The following is a 20,391-nucleotide window of genomic DNA, read 5'->3' as shown; positions in this document are numbered from 1 at the left end:
CGTTAAACAATTACAATTTTAAAATAGGCCTCGTATAAAGAGTTATTATATTTACGCAAGATAATTATAATGAAAATTGTATTAGTTGTAATAAAGTCTCATTTAAATTAACTCGAATTATGTCAGTAGTGCCAACATAAAAAGTTAACGTGAAAAAAAAACAACGCAATAAGCAATCTGTTACCGGTATTTGGGACTGTTTCAATTGCGATATTCACATGATTACATGTTATGTCACGTTTAAAGAGATGCGGTAACTGAGTCTGTTGTTATTAGTGCGTGGCATATGAGCTCGACCTACACACAGATACATATTAAATACAAGATTAATTTGTGCAAGTAACCCTTGGTATAATTTTTACACCTAATGACCGCGGAGGACATCTTGGTCGTGTTTACCACGTACGTTACCAAAACGTTCTGTATTCAGCGGTATAGTGCGATCATCCTGGATTTTTAGTGGGTTAGAGTCTCACACACTTAACTATTCATCGATCCCTGTACGGCGAGTATAGATAGGCCATTTTCCCGGGTTTAAAAAGGTTAAAATTATGACCTCAGTTGTAATAACCTAGATAGAGAGAGGTGGGACTATTCTGGAAAGTCGTTTTGATTAAACATCAGATCAAAGTAAATATTGATTTTATTGCTGTCTTTTCTGCAATTGCAATAAAATGCCGACAACGAACATGAAACAATACTAGGCAGAAATACCCGATCGCATGTTTTTCGTTCACCAAACCAGACATTAGCTCAGTTTATTTTCCGTATGTTTCGCTCGTAAATTTTGTCCAATCTAGTTGGTTAATGGCGAATCGTTATAACAAACAATTAAATCCATATAAGATTGTCCATTAGTCGATCGCGATTAGATAGTATAATGTACAACACGAGCAGCATTCCGCGCGGGAGGCAGTGCGAGCGCATTCCGTTTCACATGCGCATCATGATCCGTCTTCGGAACACCACGGGGATTCCGTCTATGGAAACGACCAGAACCGACCAGACTTGCTGGTGTTGAAAGAAGTTGTCTACTTTGTCGGAATTGAGAGAAATAATTGGCTCTGAAAACAGAGGAGTAGAGTTCAGCTGTTTAACGAGGTCAAAAGTTGTGGTCAGGTTGTTAGTTATTTGTTAACCAGGACGAGCAGTAAAGTAGACTTGCTAAATGTTGAACGAATTCACGGACATGGATGATACAGGGCAGGACATTGATTAAAATTATAACAAAGCTCATATTACAAAATTTTATAAATAGAATTATTATTTCTGAATACTCAAAATAAAGCTTTTATCTACTGTGAAACTAATGTCACATTACTAATACAGAATGCATGAAAGTGGATAGAAAATTTAAAAAATACTTAGCTCTACAACGCACCATTGCTTTGACAAGACAAGAGAGAATATCAATCTTATGCAATATGCATATTCTAGTATTTATTCGCCTCATCGCCTGCGACAGCGTCTCGCTCTACTGATGCGATTGTGATTTTCATTTGTCATTTCACATCCCTCATTGTTCAAGTTTAAGTTTTACCGCGTACATGATCCGGTTCTACCATGTTAAAGTATTATAATATTATCCAAAAGCCAAATCAAAATATGACCGGAGCCGGGCGATGCGACGGTACCATTTTCTGTTCAGCATTCGCAGGCATCGAGTCGCCGCGCGCTAACGTGTGCCGCAACCGCCATATTCACTTTCACGTTCAGAAACAGAAAAAACGCGGGAAACCTCCGCGAGAAATCTCGCATTTTTCTCGTTGCTAAACAGCCAGTAACATAATTGCCTCCACCAAGCATCAACCGTCGCGTATCGGACTGTTTACAAATAGTTATGATGTGAGAAATAAAAAATCTAGACTTGCAAATTCGATTGAAATCGGCAGTTGAAAAATCAACAATAAGCGTTCGCGGACTTTGAGAATATCGTCTTTCTTTTCTTTTCCTTATCTTCGATTCTTTCGCCTTTCGTACTTCGATTCTTGCCTTGCCGGGTTCGATATTTCGTCGGTTTATTTGGTGCGGTAGTGAAGTGTAATTTGTGTGTTGAGTCTGCGTCTGTTATTTCCGTTGGACGTTTGGTTATAATATGGGTATTATTTGGAGATTCGCCATGCCGTTGTTAAGTACGCTGGCCGCTTTGGTGATAATAGTTCACTCCGCCGAGGAGAACCTGGAAAGGGATACCCGGGAACGCCGGTTCGACTTGCGACCGAGGCTTCTGGATATGAGACCTACGGATGAACAGGTGATTTTTTATAATCTTTACTAGCTTTCCGCCCGCGGCTTCGCCCGCGTGGAATTTTGTCTGTCACAGAAAAACTTTATCGCGCGCGTCCCTGTTTCAAAAACCGGGATAAAAACTATCCTATGTTCTTTCCCGGGACTCAAACTATCTCTATGCCAAATTTCATCAAAATCGGTTGCGAGGTTTAAGCGGGAAAGCGTAACAGACAGACAGACAGACAGACAGACAGACAGACAGAGTTACTTTCGCATTTATAATATTAGTTGGGATACGTGCTCATTCATGTATGATTGAATGAACAAATATAATTAAAATTACACATGCCTATTCATAACATTTTTTCATCATTAATAGAAATATGTAGTCTAAAAATTGCACGCTTAATACAAATATTTATTTAATAAAAGATTGAGAATACTTTACATCTGATTGCGCTCGCTTTTATGCTGCTTGTTATAAATAGAAATACAACTCGTATTACTTTTTCATATAACTTATACACAAACATTAGATAAGTTTATACTAACAACATCGAATATTTTTTAATCTCGGCTCATTACTAAGCCTTATGTTAAAGAGTTTAATGACACCATAAAGTTAATTAAATTTTTCCCTTATCTGCCATCAAATGAGTTAGGGTTATTTTGCTTCTGACGGTACTTATTAACAATTACTTCCTTACAATCCAACATAATTATGAAGAGGTAGCGTTGCAAAAAGGTGGAAGAACTTGGTTCATGTAGAGTTCTCTTTAAGCGCTCTATATCCTTATTATAATGTATATTGAATGAAATCTATTAAGTAAAAGATTAATTATTATATTATCCATAATACTATTAAGACTTGTATTCTTCTGAATAGTACATCGATTTTGATATTTGAATTCTAATTTAAGACCTAGAAATAATTCTAAATTACGTGTTTAATAACGGAGTCTAAAACACCTTTTTTCAACCATAACGAGACAAATTGACATACTTTAGTTAGTTATATGGCAAGTACAAGTATGTACCATACTTGACTGCATCTAAACTTAACATCAGATTCAACTACATGTAATTCGTATATTCGAGCCATTAAAGATAACCAAGTTATTTCTTTTATGCTATAATAATGTGGTGACACAATCTCTCTTGGATAAAAAGTACTTGACAAAAAGGTGTTTACGTAAATGTTTACCATAGCTAAAAGGTTTGACGCTTTAAAATCATAGGTAACAAGCAAAAAAGTTAAATTATGTAACCGTAAATAAATCCCACGAGACACAAATGTGGGTAGACTGCTATTATCTCACCATAGATAAAAGGTAATTTGACAAGTTTCTACTTTTAATTGTAAACGTGATTTAACTTTCAAATAAATACATTACATCAACAGATTAAGCCTCTGTTAGAGTCTCTAAAATATTATTATTTGTTAATGTTAGTTATATTTAAAGGCCAATGGTGTAATTAATATTGATCTGTAATCTTAAAAAATAATGACACTTACATAAAAATACTTATATCATGTATTCCAGTAAATTACATACTTTTTTAAGAGTACTTTCAAACACGATTTCCTAATTGGATATTTCCCTATCTAAAATTAGTCACGGATTGCTAAACAAAAAGTAAGTAACAAGTAATAAACTTGAACATTTGCAAAAAATTTAAGTAGGTATGATTGATGTAATGTACCACAAAAAATATATTCTCAAAATAAAAAAGAAATCCGTCTTCAATGAGGGCTATCGTTTTTATACTTAACAGTTGGAACCCCTGGCGATTGACAGGACCTTACTCTACAGTGGCGCCATCTTGATGAGAGCAAATGCGATAGTCCTCCTACCACTTTTGCGCTCACCAGTTGGTGCCACTGTCTTCGCTACTAGCAAGTGACAGGACCTTACTCTACAGTGGCGCTAACTGGTGAGCGCTAAAACGATAGCCCTCATTGTTTTTTAATACCCAGTTTATTAGCGTTGACATTCATTTTGAGTTTATGTAGAGCTTCCGTGTGGCTCTATGTTATCATAGAAATACTAAAATCATAGTCATCATCTATGACATGCCATGGCATGTAAATGTGTATTCCTCGGATAAGTCAGTCACTTCAGGAATAATTTATATTCTCACGATCATACAATATAGAGTAAAGCTCTCTATATGAGTAATGTTTTAGTAACCGGATTAAACATTCTCAAAATATTGTATTCAAACAGGTTCAAACTAGGAGTAAGAAATACATTCCGATTATGAACAATTCATAGAAGAATCCCTATAATAGTGACAGGTGAAAGTAATCTTGTTTATTAAGATAAACCTATTATGATGTGACTCAATAACTATTGATATCATTTCTCATGCTTAAGCTTATGTGACAATTTTATTTGGCTTTCTCTATTTAATTTTAAACAAAGAAGTAACATGTTTCGGCGTTTTGTTCTACAGCATTAATCGGAATAATTTATTCACACAATAGTTTTGATGCATTTACATAAAGCTTTTTCGAGATTAAATTCTTTTTAGATTATCTGCTATCTTTTGTTTTATGAAGCAGATTAAAAGTGACAATATGAATGACATTTATTATATTCTTGCGATTAGCTGTTCAGTTGTTTTTTAATTCTTCAGTAAATCAATATTGTATTTGTTCGACTGAAGTATTAAATAAGAGTCGTGTTAACAACATCTTACTTCTAATGATACATGATATTTATCATTGCAAGTATGATATGTCGGCGATGCAATGAAGAACATTGTTTATCGATTTCGATTTATAAAGATGACTGGATGTTATTGTTTATTGCTTGTATGCCGTTATATTTTTTTACATCCAATAAAATAAGCAATTATAAACGGAAGAAAACAAAATAAGATGGACGGTTTACACAGACGTGTTATGTAATGGATTACATTAGATTTCATTAGATTTGTAATTGTTTATTGAAGGATTTAAAAAATGGCCGACTTTTCTGTATGTATCTAAAGCAGGATATGTTTTCTGGAAGTTGTAGGTGGAGTTATGTTTCAGCTGTACCCATAGAATAAAGCCTAAAACTCGGTGACCGACAAAGACCTATTCGATTTTAAAACTAGGACTAGAGTGTCTTTCGACTTTCAGAAGAATAATTAGTGGTGTTTTATACTGCTGTCTATAGGCAAGACAGCAGTATAAGCAGAACTTAGATCCTCAAGCCAAGTTAGATCTCAGCAAATTATTTTAAATAATTTAATTTTTAAATATTAATAGGTACGAGCTCTAGGTTTGCTACCTCTACGTCGCCATTTTGCCTCATATCACGCTCGGGTACCACAAAAGGATCTGTGCTTACCAAATGCCTAGTGTTTTCCGCCAGCTTTATCAGCTTGTAATTTTGCCGTTTGAGCCTATGTTTTCCCATAAACATGATGTGACTATTATGGTGCTTGTGGTCTAGTTTGCGAGTGGTCCGTCCACTTAGAAATCTGGGCGAGCCTGGAAAGGCAATTGGAGCGTGTGCTAACCACAGTCTATGGCCAACAATTAGACAGTGCCCGCCTGCATGGTCTGCGGGTGAAACTTCAAATTATGGGCATTGATATTTGAACTTGTTTGATAGGACTTGGCTGTAACTATAAAACAGGTAATTAAACTTTACGTCTTATATCAAGGTGGATAAGAAACCATAAGGTAGAAGAAATAAATAAATATCCAACAAGACGATTAACCGTAAAAAAAATGTCATTCACTGAGGTTCTTGGTAGCAATAAGTATCGAAAATTAGTACTAAACTCATCAAAGCCCTACAATAGGTAAACATTATGTAAAAAATATTCTAATAGCATTTACCTATTAATTCCATTGTCAACTAGCAAACTATAATTAAAGACATTAGGCTCTGTCAACTGGTAACACTATTTATTAAGTTTTTCACACTTCATCTATCCTGACAGTACCTAATTGATAGATGACAGCCACTTGTCACTAAGAAACGATTGAATTTTCCTGTCCAAAACAAAAAAATAAATCTTTTTAATAAATAATCCAAGCGGAAGTCTAATTATTTTTAATTACACGTACACTCACCCATAAAGCCAAAATACTTGGCTCATAAGGAAACATTTCCCCAGTGTCATTCATGTACCATCTGGCTCATTTTCTTCAGTCTAGGAGTAGATCCTATCTATGCTTCTAGTATGTATCTACATTCGCGAGCAAAAGTATGGAATCACTTACATGAAGTTGTTTCCACGCGAACTTGTGTACTAACAAATTTGTTAGGAACAAAGAAAGTGGCACCATTTTAAAGTTTAAACTTTTATCTTTAAATTGATACCAAATTCATTTAAATCACACCAGTATTTAAAAAGATATCCCGGCTGATGTGAAGAAGTAACGAAAAAGACATGTATGAACTGTTCGATACGTCGCGAGTTGCGGCCTATTTACTCCCTATAAAAGCACGCGTTTTCGGATTTTTGCTTTCACACGTTGATTCATACACATCTCCGCTTCTTTTGACACTTTACCTGGGATTCTACACCTTCAGAAGCAGCACAAATCGTTGCACTATTGCAAGAAGGGCTCAGCCAGCGAGCTGTCGCACGTCAGCGCCACATAAGCCAGTCCTGGGTTTCGAAAGTTTTAAGACGCTTTCGGGAGACTGGTGGCTTTATCCCGAGACCAAGTTCTGAACAGCGCCGGCGCACATCGCAGAGGGAAGACCGTTTTTTCATGTCAACCTCTCTATGAAATCGTCATTTGACTGGAATCGACGTCCAGTAAGAGCTCAGAAATGTTCGTAGGATAGCTGTTAGCGAGTAGACAGTTTGTCTAAGACATAAGCAATAGAATTTAACTCCAAAAAGGCCTGCCACAGGCTCGAAACTGACGGCAGGTCACCGATAAGCACGCTTTCAATTTGCTCGTACACATCTCGATGTTAAGTCGAGCAAGCCACCCCCATAAGCCACTGTTTCAGCGAACCAGCACTGCACAAATCGCTCCTCAGGCCGCCTATAAACCCGACCTCTTCGACTGCTGCCCTGCAAACACAGTTTGCATTCATCGGAGAACAGAACTCGCCTCCATTACTCGCCTTCCCATCGAGATGTGTACGAGCAAATTGAAAGGGTGCTTATCGGTGACCTGCCGTCAGTTTCGAGCCTGTGGCAGGCCTTTTTGGAGTCAAATTCTATTGCTTATATCTTAGACGAACTGTCCACTCGCTAATAGCTATCTTACGAACATTTCTGAGCTCTTGATGGACATCGATTCCAGTCAAATGACGATTTCATAGAGAGGTTGACATGAAAAAACGGTCTTCCCTCTGCGATGTGCACCGGCGCTGTTCAGAACTTGGTCTCGGGATAAAGCCACTAGTCTCCCGAAAGCGTCTTGAAACTTTCGAAACCCAGGACTGGCTTATGTGGCGCTGACGTGCGACAGCCCGCTGGCTGAGCCTTTCTTGCAATAGTGCAACGATTTGTGCTGCTTCTGAAGGTGTAGAATCCCAGGTAAAGTGTCAAAAGAAGCGGAGATGTGTATGAATCAACGTGTGAAAGCAAAAATCTAAAAACGCGTGCTTTTATAGGGGCTAAATAGGCCGCAACTCGCGACGTATCAAACAGTTCATACATGTCTTTTTCGTTACTTCTTCACATCAGCCGGGATATCTTTTTAAATACTGGTGTGATTTAAATGAATTTGGTATCAATTTAAAGATCAAACTTTAATCTTTAAAATGGTGCTACTTTTTTTGTTACTAACAAATTCGTTAGTACACAAGTTCGCGTGGAAACAACTTCATGTAAGTGATTCCATAGTTTTGCTCGCGAGTGTACAATCCATCATGTGTTCTCACTATAATAGTACTATGTACACTCATCCACAAAACATTTGGCTCTTATGAGCCAAATATTAAATAATAATGTTTACTTATGTAAACATTTCGCCAGTGTCATGTCATGGACCATCTGGCTCATTCTCTTCACAGTCTAGGAGTAGATCTTAACTATGCTTCTAGAATCTACAATCCATCAGGTGTTCTGACTAAATAAGTAAGTACTTTAAGTAAATAGTGTATGCTCATAATTTGGGCACAAAAAGTAAGCTTTTCTAACTGTAACCGCAGAATAAGCACTTCGTATACATATAAACGCTATTATTTTTGCTATACTTATCCTCATGCTAAGATCTAGAACCAGAAGCAGCAACGGAGAAATTATGTTGATGCGAGTTCATTGTGCTTAGCTCTGTTATTTGAAGGCTGGTTCACTGAGAGACCCACGGCAGCGTGACATTGTGAGAGAACACTAATTTTAATTTCATTAAAATATACCACCAGGGTACACTGACCGCGTCTTAATCTAGCACATAAGCATTATTTTGGCATTGAGAATTTAATTGTTATTTTCATTGTCACTGTAAAGTTACAAAAGACAAACGATATTGTACATTTTAACCTGTGGACTGCTACAAAAGCACACTTTCCAGAGTTTTAAACTAAAATAATAAGCGAATACCAGATATCGCTAGAAGAATTTCTAATAATTCTCTTAAGAACCACTTTTCAATATAAACAGCAGCTATGCAATTATGCTAGCCTCCAAATACGTATCGATAATCTGAATTAAAGTTATCTCATTTATGTGATAATTTAGAAACCTCACTAAGTGAACTTTAGCATAAATGTTACAGCATTACACATCATTAACATAAGCACCACGAACTCAAGTTCGAAGCGACCGGTCTGCGCTTTCAACTTTCATCTTATTGTGTTATGGCATCGATGCTGTAACCGCTTTCTTTGACGATGAGATAACTAAATTATGTTTGATTAGTTGCGACCGAGTATCGAATGTTTGCCGACTCGGTAATTGCTGGTTAACGGCGGGCAGCACTAGATGATTTGTAGAGTGAAATATGAGACGGAATGTTGTGATAACTGTTATTAAGTAACCGGTTTGGCCATTGTGTTTATTGTGGATTTGTTAAGTGGTGATTAATTCGTCAACGTATAATAGTTATGGGAAGGTTTATTTTTATTGACTTAATTTAGATAGTTACGAGTGTCGGAAATAGTCAATAAATGGGAGAAGTGTTACAATCGGAAGCTTTTGTTATATTGAGATGTAAATTTTGTTTTCAATGTAGGTATTAGTATAGTAATATGTAGGTACTTTTATTGAACTACTGATAGGACATAATATAATAATTGAAAATTTTCATAGCTTCACTACACGAAGAAGAAGAAAAAAAACTGAAGTTTGAAAAGTTATTCAGAGTTATTATGACTAAACTGCGTTTCAACATTGTAAAGCCACAAAATCTTTAGCTCTTTAATCATATTGTTCAGTAAAAACTAACAGATGGTAACAAACATTGTACATCCATCCAGTGCCACGCCTCCTACGCCGCTTATAGCTCGGTCGAGGTCCAGTGAGTTTTCTTTATAAGGCACATAGCTCTTCGCGAGTTAGGGTAAAGCTACACTACAGTGTGAGGAAGCGTAGTTTTATTATTTATTTAATTCATTATAGCTGTAAAGTTAGTTATTTCTAGTTGCACCCGCCAGCCCTCGAAGATTTTTTAAAACAGTCACTGTTGTAGTAGTGATTATTAAGTTGAAGAAAACTTATTTATCTATTAACCTTTAAACAATTAAAAATGCACCTCATACGGCTCAGACGTTGACTTTGTATTTTTTTTTGCGATCGCGGATTCATCCCAAGCCAGTGTTGTGAATGAAATGTAACTTTTTACAAAGGCAAAACCGTATTATAAGTTTTAAAAAGAACGCGTAAATTCACAGTGAAAACTGCACTATAAGTTTCAAAAACATTAACCTGAACGCCTTATTTCTCTTGATGCGCAAATGGAGCAATCGCAAATTCTATTTATTGGTAGTGTGGCATAAGCCTAAGTAATTGATAGTTATATCGAAAATTATACTCGTATGAGGTATTGGAGTCACTCGGTTTCAACCGAGTTTCATTCTTAGAAATGCGGTCTAGTTCGCGTTGAAGATATCAATTAACTTTCTGTGTCAATAAATTGTGCTAATTTCTATTATTTATTCGGTAACATAATTCTTTTTTCTATTCATTACTGAGGTAATAATGATCATAACTGATAATTATAATGAAACCGAAAGTAGCTAGTCAACAGTAACACACAAATAATGTGTTAATAATATAGAGAAATTACATACCTACTTATAACAAATTGAGAGGTAATTTCGCTTCTCAAACGTTGTCAATAATTATAAAAATAGGTTGTTTGGTAATTATTTGTACTGAAGAAATGTCCACCACGATGTTTGTTTCTCATTTGAGCAAAAATTACTGGGAGGATTTTGATGAAACTTTACTATGTTAAAATTTTATGATTACACTGGATTTTAAACTACAAACATTTTAAAATATTGGTTATTCTGAAGCGGATAGTTACTTGATTGGCTTTACAGAGCTGCATCAGAAGATGGTCGTAACCATAAAATAAGATTTCTGGCTTTGGTAGAATATAAATTAGTCTATTTCCCTACTTAACCTTCACACTTGAGAGAATCCGGTAGAGCACACGAGGCCAGACTTACTAGGTATACGAAACGATCAAATTAAATAGGGACCTTATTTTGTGTATGTGGTGGTGCAGATTAACAAACACTAAAAACAAAAGATACCTACGACATTTTATAAGATGGGTTCGGTGCAGGTCAATTTACCCCTGGTTTGCTTTATAATCGGTAATACACGTGTATTGTAACAGCATATCATACTCAATAGATAATTTTACTTTCGTTTGATGCCAAGTGACAGTGAATCAGAGAATTAGTTCCCACACCAGTTAACGAGACTTACATTAATCAAGTACCTGCCTATCTTAATTACAATCAAAATAAAGAGTCAGTAACTGAAACAAAACACTAATTGGCAGAAATATTTTATTTATTTTTAAATTAATTGTGTTTATGTTGTCAACAACATGTCATTTATTTATTTTATGACTACACTCCGTGTTCATGTTATATGTATTGACTTATACGAAATAAAGAAGCAGGTTGCCTAAAACAGAAACGGTAAACACGATACCAATAATACTCAATACTTTCAAAAGAAATAAGAGCCAAAGGATAACGAACTATTACACGATTTGCTAATTGCTATAATACAAATAATTAATTTAATCTAATCGCGTTAAATAACCTGCTATTTATTAGTCAAAATCCCCGTGGAGGTATCTACTAGTTGCCTGTTTTTGTTTTACACGCATTTGTTTTTTCTGTTTATGGAATATGTTATTTCAAATATATTATTTCAGTAACTGAGATTACCTTTACGTTACGATACAATATTGAGCACATCGATATATTATGTACACTGTCTTATACATTAATGATGCGTCGGTAAAGAATCGGTATTAACGTAATCGACACGTTAGGCACACTTAAAGAAAGATTTGTAACATTCTACGACAGTTTGTACAGCAAATAATAGGATTGACTAACTAATTGGCGACACTTTCTACGCCGAGGTACGATAGCACGCATCAGTACCTCAATACTCGGTTACAAGATAATTGTGAGTTAATTACACCGTAATAGAAACGTTTTTGCCAAATATGTATTCTTCGGATTGTTGGCTGGTTTCACACGCGACTCGCGATGGTTTTTTCGTTAACAAACAATGTACGGGGTATATGGAGCGCAAACCGTCTAAACGTTTACGTAAGCTAAGGTTTTCCTTTCATAAGATGCAAGTAAGAACACACTGCGAAAAGTTTCATTCACAATTCACACACATTGCAATCCTAATACAGACAATTATCAGAATAACTAACTGTTATTAACTGTATACTTACGCTCCTCCGAGGAATGAGATATTATTATTAAAATAAATATTTATAATAATAATTTATGTTATCGACTAGGTTACTGTAGCATTGTACTCATATACTTTTCGTATCATTTCCAGCCTTGGAGAGTGGTTCGACCAGAACCAATAACGCAGCAATCCGCACAAGGCGAGGTTTGGCACAACGACTCCCAAGATGAACCACCGGTGCGCCGAAAACTTGGGCGCAAGCGGAAACGTAGACCTCCGGCGTCATTAGAAGAAGAACCGACAGAAAAAGAATTAACATTACCCCCTGTCGAACAAGAGGAAGTGAACGACCAAGACCCAGAAACAGGAAGACGTCGTCAAAAGCTTAGACCGAATCGATGGACCGAAGGTGCTATAGATCCAGATAGACCGATGAGAAAACGGGGACAAAGAAGAAAAAGACCATCTTTGGGTAACTGGCCGCGATTAAGCGAATTTGGAGACTACCACAGAGATGATAAAGACCGAGACATTCACACAAGTGACGAAGCTGACGGCCAAGGTCATGGTTATTATTCACGAAAACGAATTGAAGACGACTATGATGAACATGTAAGAACCAAAATTAGACATCCAGTTTCTGATGATTATGTGCCAAAAGAGAGAACCAAACTAAGACGGCCAAATTCAAACTCACGGTACGTCATATCACAAGAAACTGGCAATGAAGAAGAAAGGCCTGAGAAAGAAAAATTAGCTAAAGAAGATAAATCACTATCTGAATTTTCTATGGAACTTATGGGCCCTCTCGAGCCTACCGAGGATGATCAATCACCTGACATCGATGACAAATTAAGAGAAAAATCACCTAGAATATTTTTAAACATGGATAAAGCACAGGTGAGATTTTTGTTGTAATTAATTTAAAACAATTTAATTTCAATTCTAGTAACGTTCTTTGTGCCAAATAATGTTTAATATTTATAATTTTAGGAAAAGACTTTATTTTTAGAACTAGATAAATATTTTGACTTTAGAAGTGACTATGTCACATTTATAATTACCCCTGGAGGTAGAAACAAGAAACCTATTACATACACACTAAATGAGCTCATAGAGCAAGTGAAGTCCCAAGACAAAATAGACGATTCTGTAGACTTACGAAAAATGCTGCTAGAGAGTAGTAATAAGAAAATACTCGATATTCCAAAGAAAATAAGAGATAAACTGGGATTCAAGGCTCATTTAGATGAATCAAATATGCATTTGATGGAACGAGAATTAAAAAGGGTACCTAGCTAAAGGTTTATCTGAAAATGTAATAGTAAACTAATAATTATGGATATTTGATACTGTAAAACTATCCAAAGTAATAAACACTTACGATTAGAAATGACTAACTACGCTAGATAGTGTAGGACTACTTATACTCACTACTATTAGTAATTTTAACATTACTTCTTAGCTCTATCTATATTTTATGTAGGTAGTTTATAATTTTTACTATCCTAGATAGTTTAAAATGGATATTATGTATTATGACTCTATTATCACATTTAGAAATATTAATAATAACACTTATTTTCAGGAGCCCGGAACCATTGATCCAATAACATTAAAAGAAATTCTGAAAAGATCAAACGGAACTAGTTTAAGTGAAATATTACAACAACACAACCTAACACTGGCTGATTTGCTCAATGGTAAAGAAAATGCGATATCTGTACTCAAGTCATTCGAAGACAACCATTCAAGTACCAAAGACAATAATGTGGATAGTATTGTCAACGATAACGCAAATAGTACAGAATTAGAGATAAGCCAAAGAGAAATAATAAATGTTAATCTTAATCTCGACAGCGACATCAATGTTGACAAAGACCATAATGTAACTAATCAAAATACGACTAATGAAGAAGTAGAAGTAACAGTTTTTTCAGAACCAACTAACAATGAAAATAACGAACCTATACCACTTCCAGTTAAAAATAAATATAATGTTTCTTTTACTGCTTTTAATAAGAATGCAGAACAACGACCTGTTGCTTTAGAAAACAGAAACTCGGGAAGCATGATCAAACGCCGTTTCCCCCCGGGAATTCGCAGGAAATTGCGCATGCGTCCAATGGCAAATAACACATTTAAAAGTCAAATTAATAGAGATTTAATCGCACTTAGTGCACGAAGATACATACATCACAATAGGAGAAATGCTACTAAATCCAAAGAGTGGAGAGATATGATTCCATTAATCATGACTGTAAACACAACTGAAAATAAAAAGAAAAAAGAAGAAAGTAATTCACTTACCACCATTTCAATACCTGAAGAAACAACAACCATTGCTGATTTAGATGAAACTATTGAAACAACCATAGCGAACGAAGTTTCAACTAGAAATCATTTTGACGACAGTGAAGATGGTGGCTTCAACACCGAAGTACCAGAGCCATCAACAATATCAATTGAGATTTTAGCCACTGAAATGGATGCAAGCATTACCGAACGACCAACAACTGTTCGTCCAATTAGTAATGCAGCCGGCTTGCGCCGGCAGGCTTTTAACAACAGGCTGAAAAAGAAACGCTTAAAACAAAGGATTTCTACCACTGAAGCTCCATCGAATGATATTATGAAAAATCTTTTGGAGCTGGGTGATTTGGTGTCATCTTCAGAATTTATAGCAAGAACACAAATACCTAGAGCCACAGTTCCGCATGATTCCGCAGAAACTGTTACAGAGTTAGAAGATTTTCTTACTACAGAAACTACTAGCAGACATACAAGTATAAAAACAACCAAGAACCCTGCGACGAGAGAATTTACAAAGTCGAATGGTGTAACACAAACTCCGCTAATATTCTCCACAGAAGAAACTTCTAAAATCGAAATAGAAGAGATTCTAAACGACACCCGCAGTAAGTTTTTTTTTATTATCAATGTCATGTTTTTAGTATCATTTTTAGTAACACCTAAAGTATCATAATTTCTTTACGTTTGAATGAATCGATAAAAATACGAAATTTTCGTTTTTCAGCCAGCACAAAGTTATCCAAAATATTAAAAGAAAGAAACATGACTTTGAGTGAATTGTTACAACATAGAGAACGCGGATCCAGTCATGTTCATCTAGCAGACATATTTCACAATGCGTCCCGTGAACCTAATCCACCAGAACCATTCCTGTCCAAGTCTTTATTGGAACCTATATCAAAGGAAACCTACCCCTTACGAGCTATTTTAGAGGCTAATGCACATGAGCAAGCTACCAAACCAACCACAAAAGATCCTATTTATACGAACCATGTCAACATTCCTGTGATAATGGACTTTGGTAATAATGTCAACGAAAATGCAGAAAACATGGGTATCATGTCATTGTTCAATAACCACACTAAAGAAACGACGTTGCCTAACATAGAAAAAAGTACATTGCAACAGGATTCTAAAGGAACTCCTTACAAATCAACGATCATAGCTGTTAATGCTACAGACGACGGCGATATAAATAGAGAAAGCCGCATGTTAAATGACGACCAAGATATGATAAGTTGGAACGAAATATTTTCGATGATACGAAAAAACCAAAAGAACGAAACAAAAGCATTAGAAAAACTTACAAATGGTATGTGCATAGAGTTTAATATTATGTATTGTAGAAAAAGTATTGTTATGTAAACTTAGTTGAAACAATATTAATTTTCATTTCAGAACTACCACCACCACCTGGAACGTATAAGAAGATTGTGTTGGAAGAAGATGTAGATGGAGATGGCTTGATAGTCCTTGAAGATTTGCAAAGTCTTAAGAGTACGGAAAAGAAGGTCGCTACAGTGTCAGAAGAGAAGATTGAATTCAATTCCTATGAAGGGGCAGATGAAACTTCTCAAGAACCAGGCATTTTGAAGAATGCGCCGAGTAGCGCCAAATCGGTCACAGTGGCCACAGCAAGTATAGTCGGACTTGCAATGATACTGTTTTTACTTACATACGCTGCTCTGAAATGGAAACAACAAAGATCTGTAAGTCACAAGAAGACTTTTGGCGATGAGAGAATTCCAACTCCTGTTTTTGAAAACAGAAAAGTTAAGAAAAATTGTAGCAGCAGAAGCATCAGTCCAATGCTTCCCACATCTAATATTTATACAATGAACACACTGGAATCACAAACTGGTAAAGATTCACCAGAATACATGTGGGACACATTACGAAAACCATTCCAGTAAAGTTATTTAAGCAGTAGGTAAGAAGTATTGAAGTTGTAAGTTATTAGACTGAAAGTGTAAGTATAAATATTGATCTATTTTAGATTTTAAATATGATAGTTATTTTTTTAAAGGTCTTTTTCATACATGCATTCCATTTATGCTAGTTAATTGTGTGACAATAGTGCATAATGTTGTATTGAGTTAAGTGATTAAAAGACCTTTAACATAATTTAACTAGTGACCTGATCGATGTAAGAGAATAGGGATATATTTTTTAAGCAATTTTAATGTTTTTAATCTCCCATTCTCTGTTTTCCCAGTTATATTTTTATCTTGTAACTTTGCACCAAAAAAAATAACATGTCTTACTTTGAAAGTAAGCATTATTATTAATAATAATACACAAGTTAATTATTTTAACATAAATTAAATTTCAGTATTATTATGAGGGAAGTGCAATCCTTGACTTAGTTTACATTTTTATTGTTTTTATATCTGATTGATCTTCACAATAAAAAGGATATTTAAAGGAGATTCTTTTACTCACCTGTAGTTTTCAAATGTGAAAATTTCTTGGAGCTTTTTTAGTACTGGCAAATCAAGAGTATGTATCTTGTTATAGAAATAGGCATACTGTCTTGCAATACTTCTGTAGAGTTTCAGGGATGATTCGAAAACAGGTGATGGCTGAAAACATGGAGACAGAACACAATTAAATATAATGATAAATCTAATACAATTAATTTAAATAACAGTTCTTGTGGATAACCACATGCATGCATGTACACATTAGCATTAATCGTACCTTAAGCGCTGCCAATTCTTTTAGATTGAAGTATAGGATAGTTGAATATTTTTCTGGTAATATATCAATGTATGGTTTCCAAAGAGAATCTGTAATGTAATATCATATACAGGGTGTTAGGTAAATGATAAATTGGATTTTACAAAATAAATTTTATAAAATCCAATTTGTATGAAAATTAAAATAATTAAAATGAAGATATCAATTTTCTGACTTCACCATACCATTTATATGACCATGTTAACATGGGCTAGTGTCGGCTCATATACCCATTTTCCTTGTATAAATAATTCAGTAACTAGTTTATTCGTCAGTTGTAAATTATTCTAAAATGTAATGTTTATTTTACCTGGATTATTTTTCTCTAATAACAGGAACAATGCAAGTGTAATATTTGGCATATTCTGAAGCAGTGGATCAACTTTTATAAATTCTGACAACTCCGATTCGTGGGCATTCTTTTCCGTCATCATGACTTTGGTGGGCACCGTGAGAATTAGTGAGTCTTCTTTAAACTCTTTGACGGCCTTCAAACCAAGCTCATAGCCATCAAACTCGCTAATTTCCACACCTGAAAATTTCATTTTCAAATAACATTAAAATAGTTTAATTTACACAGTATTACCTAAATATTATTAGCATAGAAACTTATGACAACAACAGAAACTTAGTTGTAATCGTTATCTCCACATATTTTTATTAATTTCATTGAATAGTTGATGGATCAAGGATGGTATGATTTAAAAGTAGCTACCTGATCTATTCCAGAAAGGAAATTCTGTTGGGAAGAAGTTAGAATTGTATTTATTAGTGATTGTTAGGTTCATAGAAAATAGGGCAGCTTACCTTCAAATTGTGCTTCATTGTCATTTAACCACTGTAAGTACTTCTCAATATTTGCCTTACGTGGAATCGGCTTACTTTTGCCGGAGTATGCAGTCTCAACATTACTGATTTCCTTGAGGATCTCAAAGATTTCCAAATGGTGCTCCCAACTCTTGGTTAAGCTACAAGCTGCTTGGAATATGCTAGTTAGTCGAAGAACTTTATCAACTAATACTGAAAGTTCCTTTCTTTTCTGAATCGTCCTGTTATTTTCTTTACCAGAGTTCTTTTTGGTGGTCTGTTTTGAGTGAGATTTTCGACCCATTTTAAATTGAAGAAAAGACAAACGTAAGCAATAACTGTAAAATTCAAAGAAAGTACTCAAAATGTTAATGTAAAACGTGGGAAAATACTAAAAATAGACTACAATTTGAAATGTTTTCATTTCAAAGAAATGAAATGACATTTGATAGCTGTTGAGGTTGTCACAGAACCTCTCCTGTCATCATGTCTCATGTTCGGAATATCAGATAAACGCCATCTCGATTTCTAAACTAGAACTAATATTCGATCAATCAGAAATATATTTTTTGTAAAGCATTTATTTTTCAATTTTTACACCAATTTTTTAAAGATTATTGCTCTAGGAAAAGTCAAAAGGAAAGATTACAAACTTTTTAAACAGACATTTTGTGATAGTGTTAGAATTTTGTTCAGCGGTATCTAAATCTAAGCAGTAAAATATATAGTTTACACTCTTATTTTAATAGATGTCGTTGTTTGCTTTATATAAAGTGGGTGCCTCGTTCCATTGTCATAATTTGTCACAAAGACGTTCTATTATTTGACCGATTCAATGATTTTCACAGATAAAATAAATAAAAAATAAAGTCTAATGGCGCAAGTACACTATGCGGGGAAATTGACCGAGACGTAGCGCGAAGCCGCTCACCGAAGTATGGGTATCGCAAGGCGAAACTAACCTAAGTGCGTGTTTACACCATATGTCTCGATTAATTTCCCACATAGTGTACGTGCGCCATTAGAAGATTTGTGATTGACTTTTTTTTTCGCGGGAAAGTGAAGCGTCTTGTTACGAAGTTTTGTATAATTTCTAAAATGTGTGTTTATGTCGGATATTAATACGTAATAATGGCGGGTTATTAACTATGAAGTGTTCGTAAAAGTGCATGAGTGTTGACAAATGAAACAAAGAGCGACATCACTTTTCAAGTTCTCTCAAGAAGTCCGCGTCAGATTTCAGTAAAGTGCCACAATACATCTTTACCTACTGAATTAGGTGAAAGAGCTTGGGAAAGAGGGTACCTATATCATGTATCATTCATCAATCGTCACTTGCTCGTATTATCATTAATTGAATGTTTCTAATTAACTACTTGAAATACAATTTACTTGATACTTGCTAGGAACATGAAAACCATTTGAATCTACAGGGTGGAAACGATAAGTGATCTCATTCGATTATTTCTAAACTATACAAGATATCGAAAAGCTGATTGCTGATCCTGAAAGTTCTTCACTAGCTCTATCCAACGGTACCAATAATATGTTACACAATTAACTGGATCTATCAAAAAATTTTGTGTTTCCAGCCTCCATACTAAATGTATGCCAGCCAAACAATATTAAAAGTATTAAGTTTTTTTATTAATTAACAAACACATAAAATGAACTCGTAAATTACATTCTTCTTTAAAATTATTCTTTGAAAACATTGGTTTTAGGCTTTACTTGCTATAATATTATCAAGACACGAGTGCCATGACTGTGGCTGTACTAAATGTATGGAAGCTGGAAACATTGAATTTTCGGATGGATCCAGTTTATTTTGTAACCTATTATTAGTATCGTTGGATAGAGCTCGTTAAGCACTTTCAGGATCAATAACCAGTTTTTTAATATCTTGAATAGTTTTTAATATTATGTGGTTTAACGAAATGTATGGAAGCTGGAAACATTAAATTTTCGGATAGATCCAGTTTATTCTGTAACCTATTAATGGTACTGTTGGATAGAGCTAGTAAAGCACTTTCAGGATCAGTAACCAGCTTTTCGATATCTTGTATAGTTTAGAAATAATCGAATGAGATCACTTATCGTTTCCACCCTGTATTATCGGATATTTATGATATATATCCGATATATATCAACTTTGATATATATCAATTTTGTATGAAAGCCATAGTATTATTTTATTGCATTATTCATGAATACTATTGCATATGTGTTACATAAACATGTTTTTAATGTTTTTAAAACTTAAAATCAGACAAATAAAGCAAAAACATGAAATATCTTTGAAATACGGCCAAACAACCTAAAAAAATAAAAATCTTATGTCAAAAAGTACAAATCCAGTAACAAATTTTAAAAGTTGATATATATCATCAAAACCGGCTTGATATATATCGGATATATATCCGATATATATCTTGATATATATCCCTTGATATATATCCTCGAACCCTGTGATAAACCCAGCTGAAGCCG

General features: G+C 34.8%; 2 protein-coding genes across 2 annotated transcripts in view; one reads left to right on the top strand and one right to left on the bottom strand.

Moving 5' to 3' along the window:
• The window catches only part of Setd3 (SET domain containing 3), a 30,398-nt gene extending 11,956 nt beyond the window's left edge, over positions 1–18,442 (bottom strand). Inside the window, exons 1-4 of the mRNA XM_028300720.1 lie at positions 17,902–18,442; positions 17,405–17,626; positions 17,056–17,144; positions 16,798–16,937 (exon numbers count right to left, since the gene is read on the bottom strand). Coding sequence (XP_028156521.1) covers positions 16,798–16,937; positions 17,056–17,144; positions 17,405–17,626; positions 17,902–18,205 — 755 coding nt within the window. The 5' untranslated portion in view covers positions 18,206–18,442. The remainder of the gene's footprint in view (positions 1–16,797; positions 16,938–17,055; positions 17,145–17,404; positions 17,627–17,901) is intronic.
• Positions 1,641–16,278, top strand: LOC114350071 (uncharacterized). The gene is made up of 5 exons (XM_028300719.1): positions 1,641–2,254; positions 12,193–12,942; positions 13,631–14,960; positions 15,080–15,667; positions 15,754–16,278. The coding sequence occupies exons 1-5, from the start codon at positions 2,096–2,098 to the stop codon at positions 16,266–16,268; spliced, it is 3,342 nt and encodes a 1,113-aa protein (XP_028156520.1). The 5' UTR covers positions 1,641–2,095; the 3' UTR covers positions 16,269–16,278.
• Positions 18,443–20,391: the final 1,949 nt, after the last annotated feature.

Source organism: Ostrinia furnacalis, unplaced genomic scaffold (genome assembly GCF_004193835.3).
Source record: "Ostrinia furnacalis isolate ACB-3 unplaced genomic scaffold, ASM419383v2 OfSCF0780, whole genome shotgun sequence".
Classification (NCBI taxonomy): Eukaryota; Metazoa; Arthropoda; class Insecta; order Lepidoptera; family Crambidae; genus Ostrinia; species Ostrinia furnacalis.
This window is presented reverse-complemented; position numbering and strand designations above follow the sequence as displayed.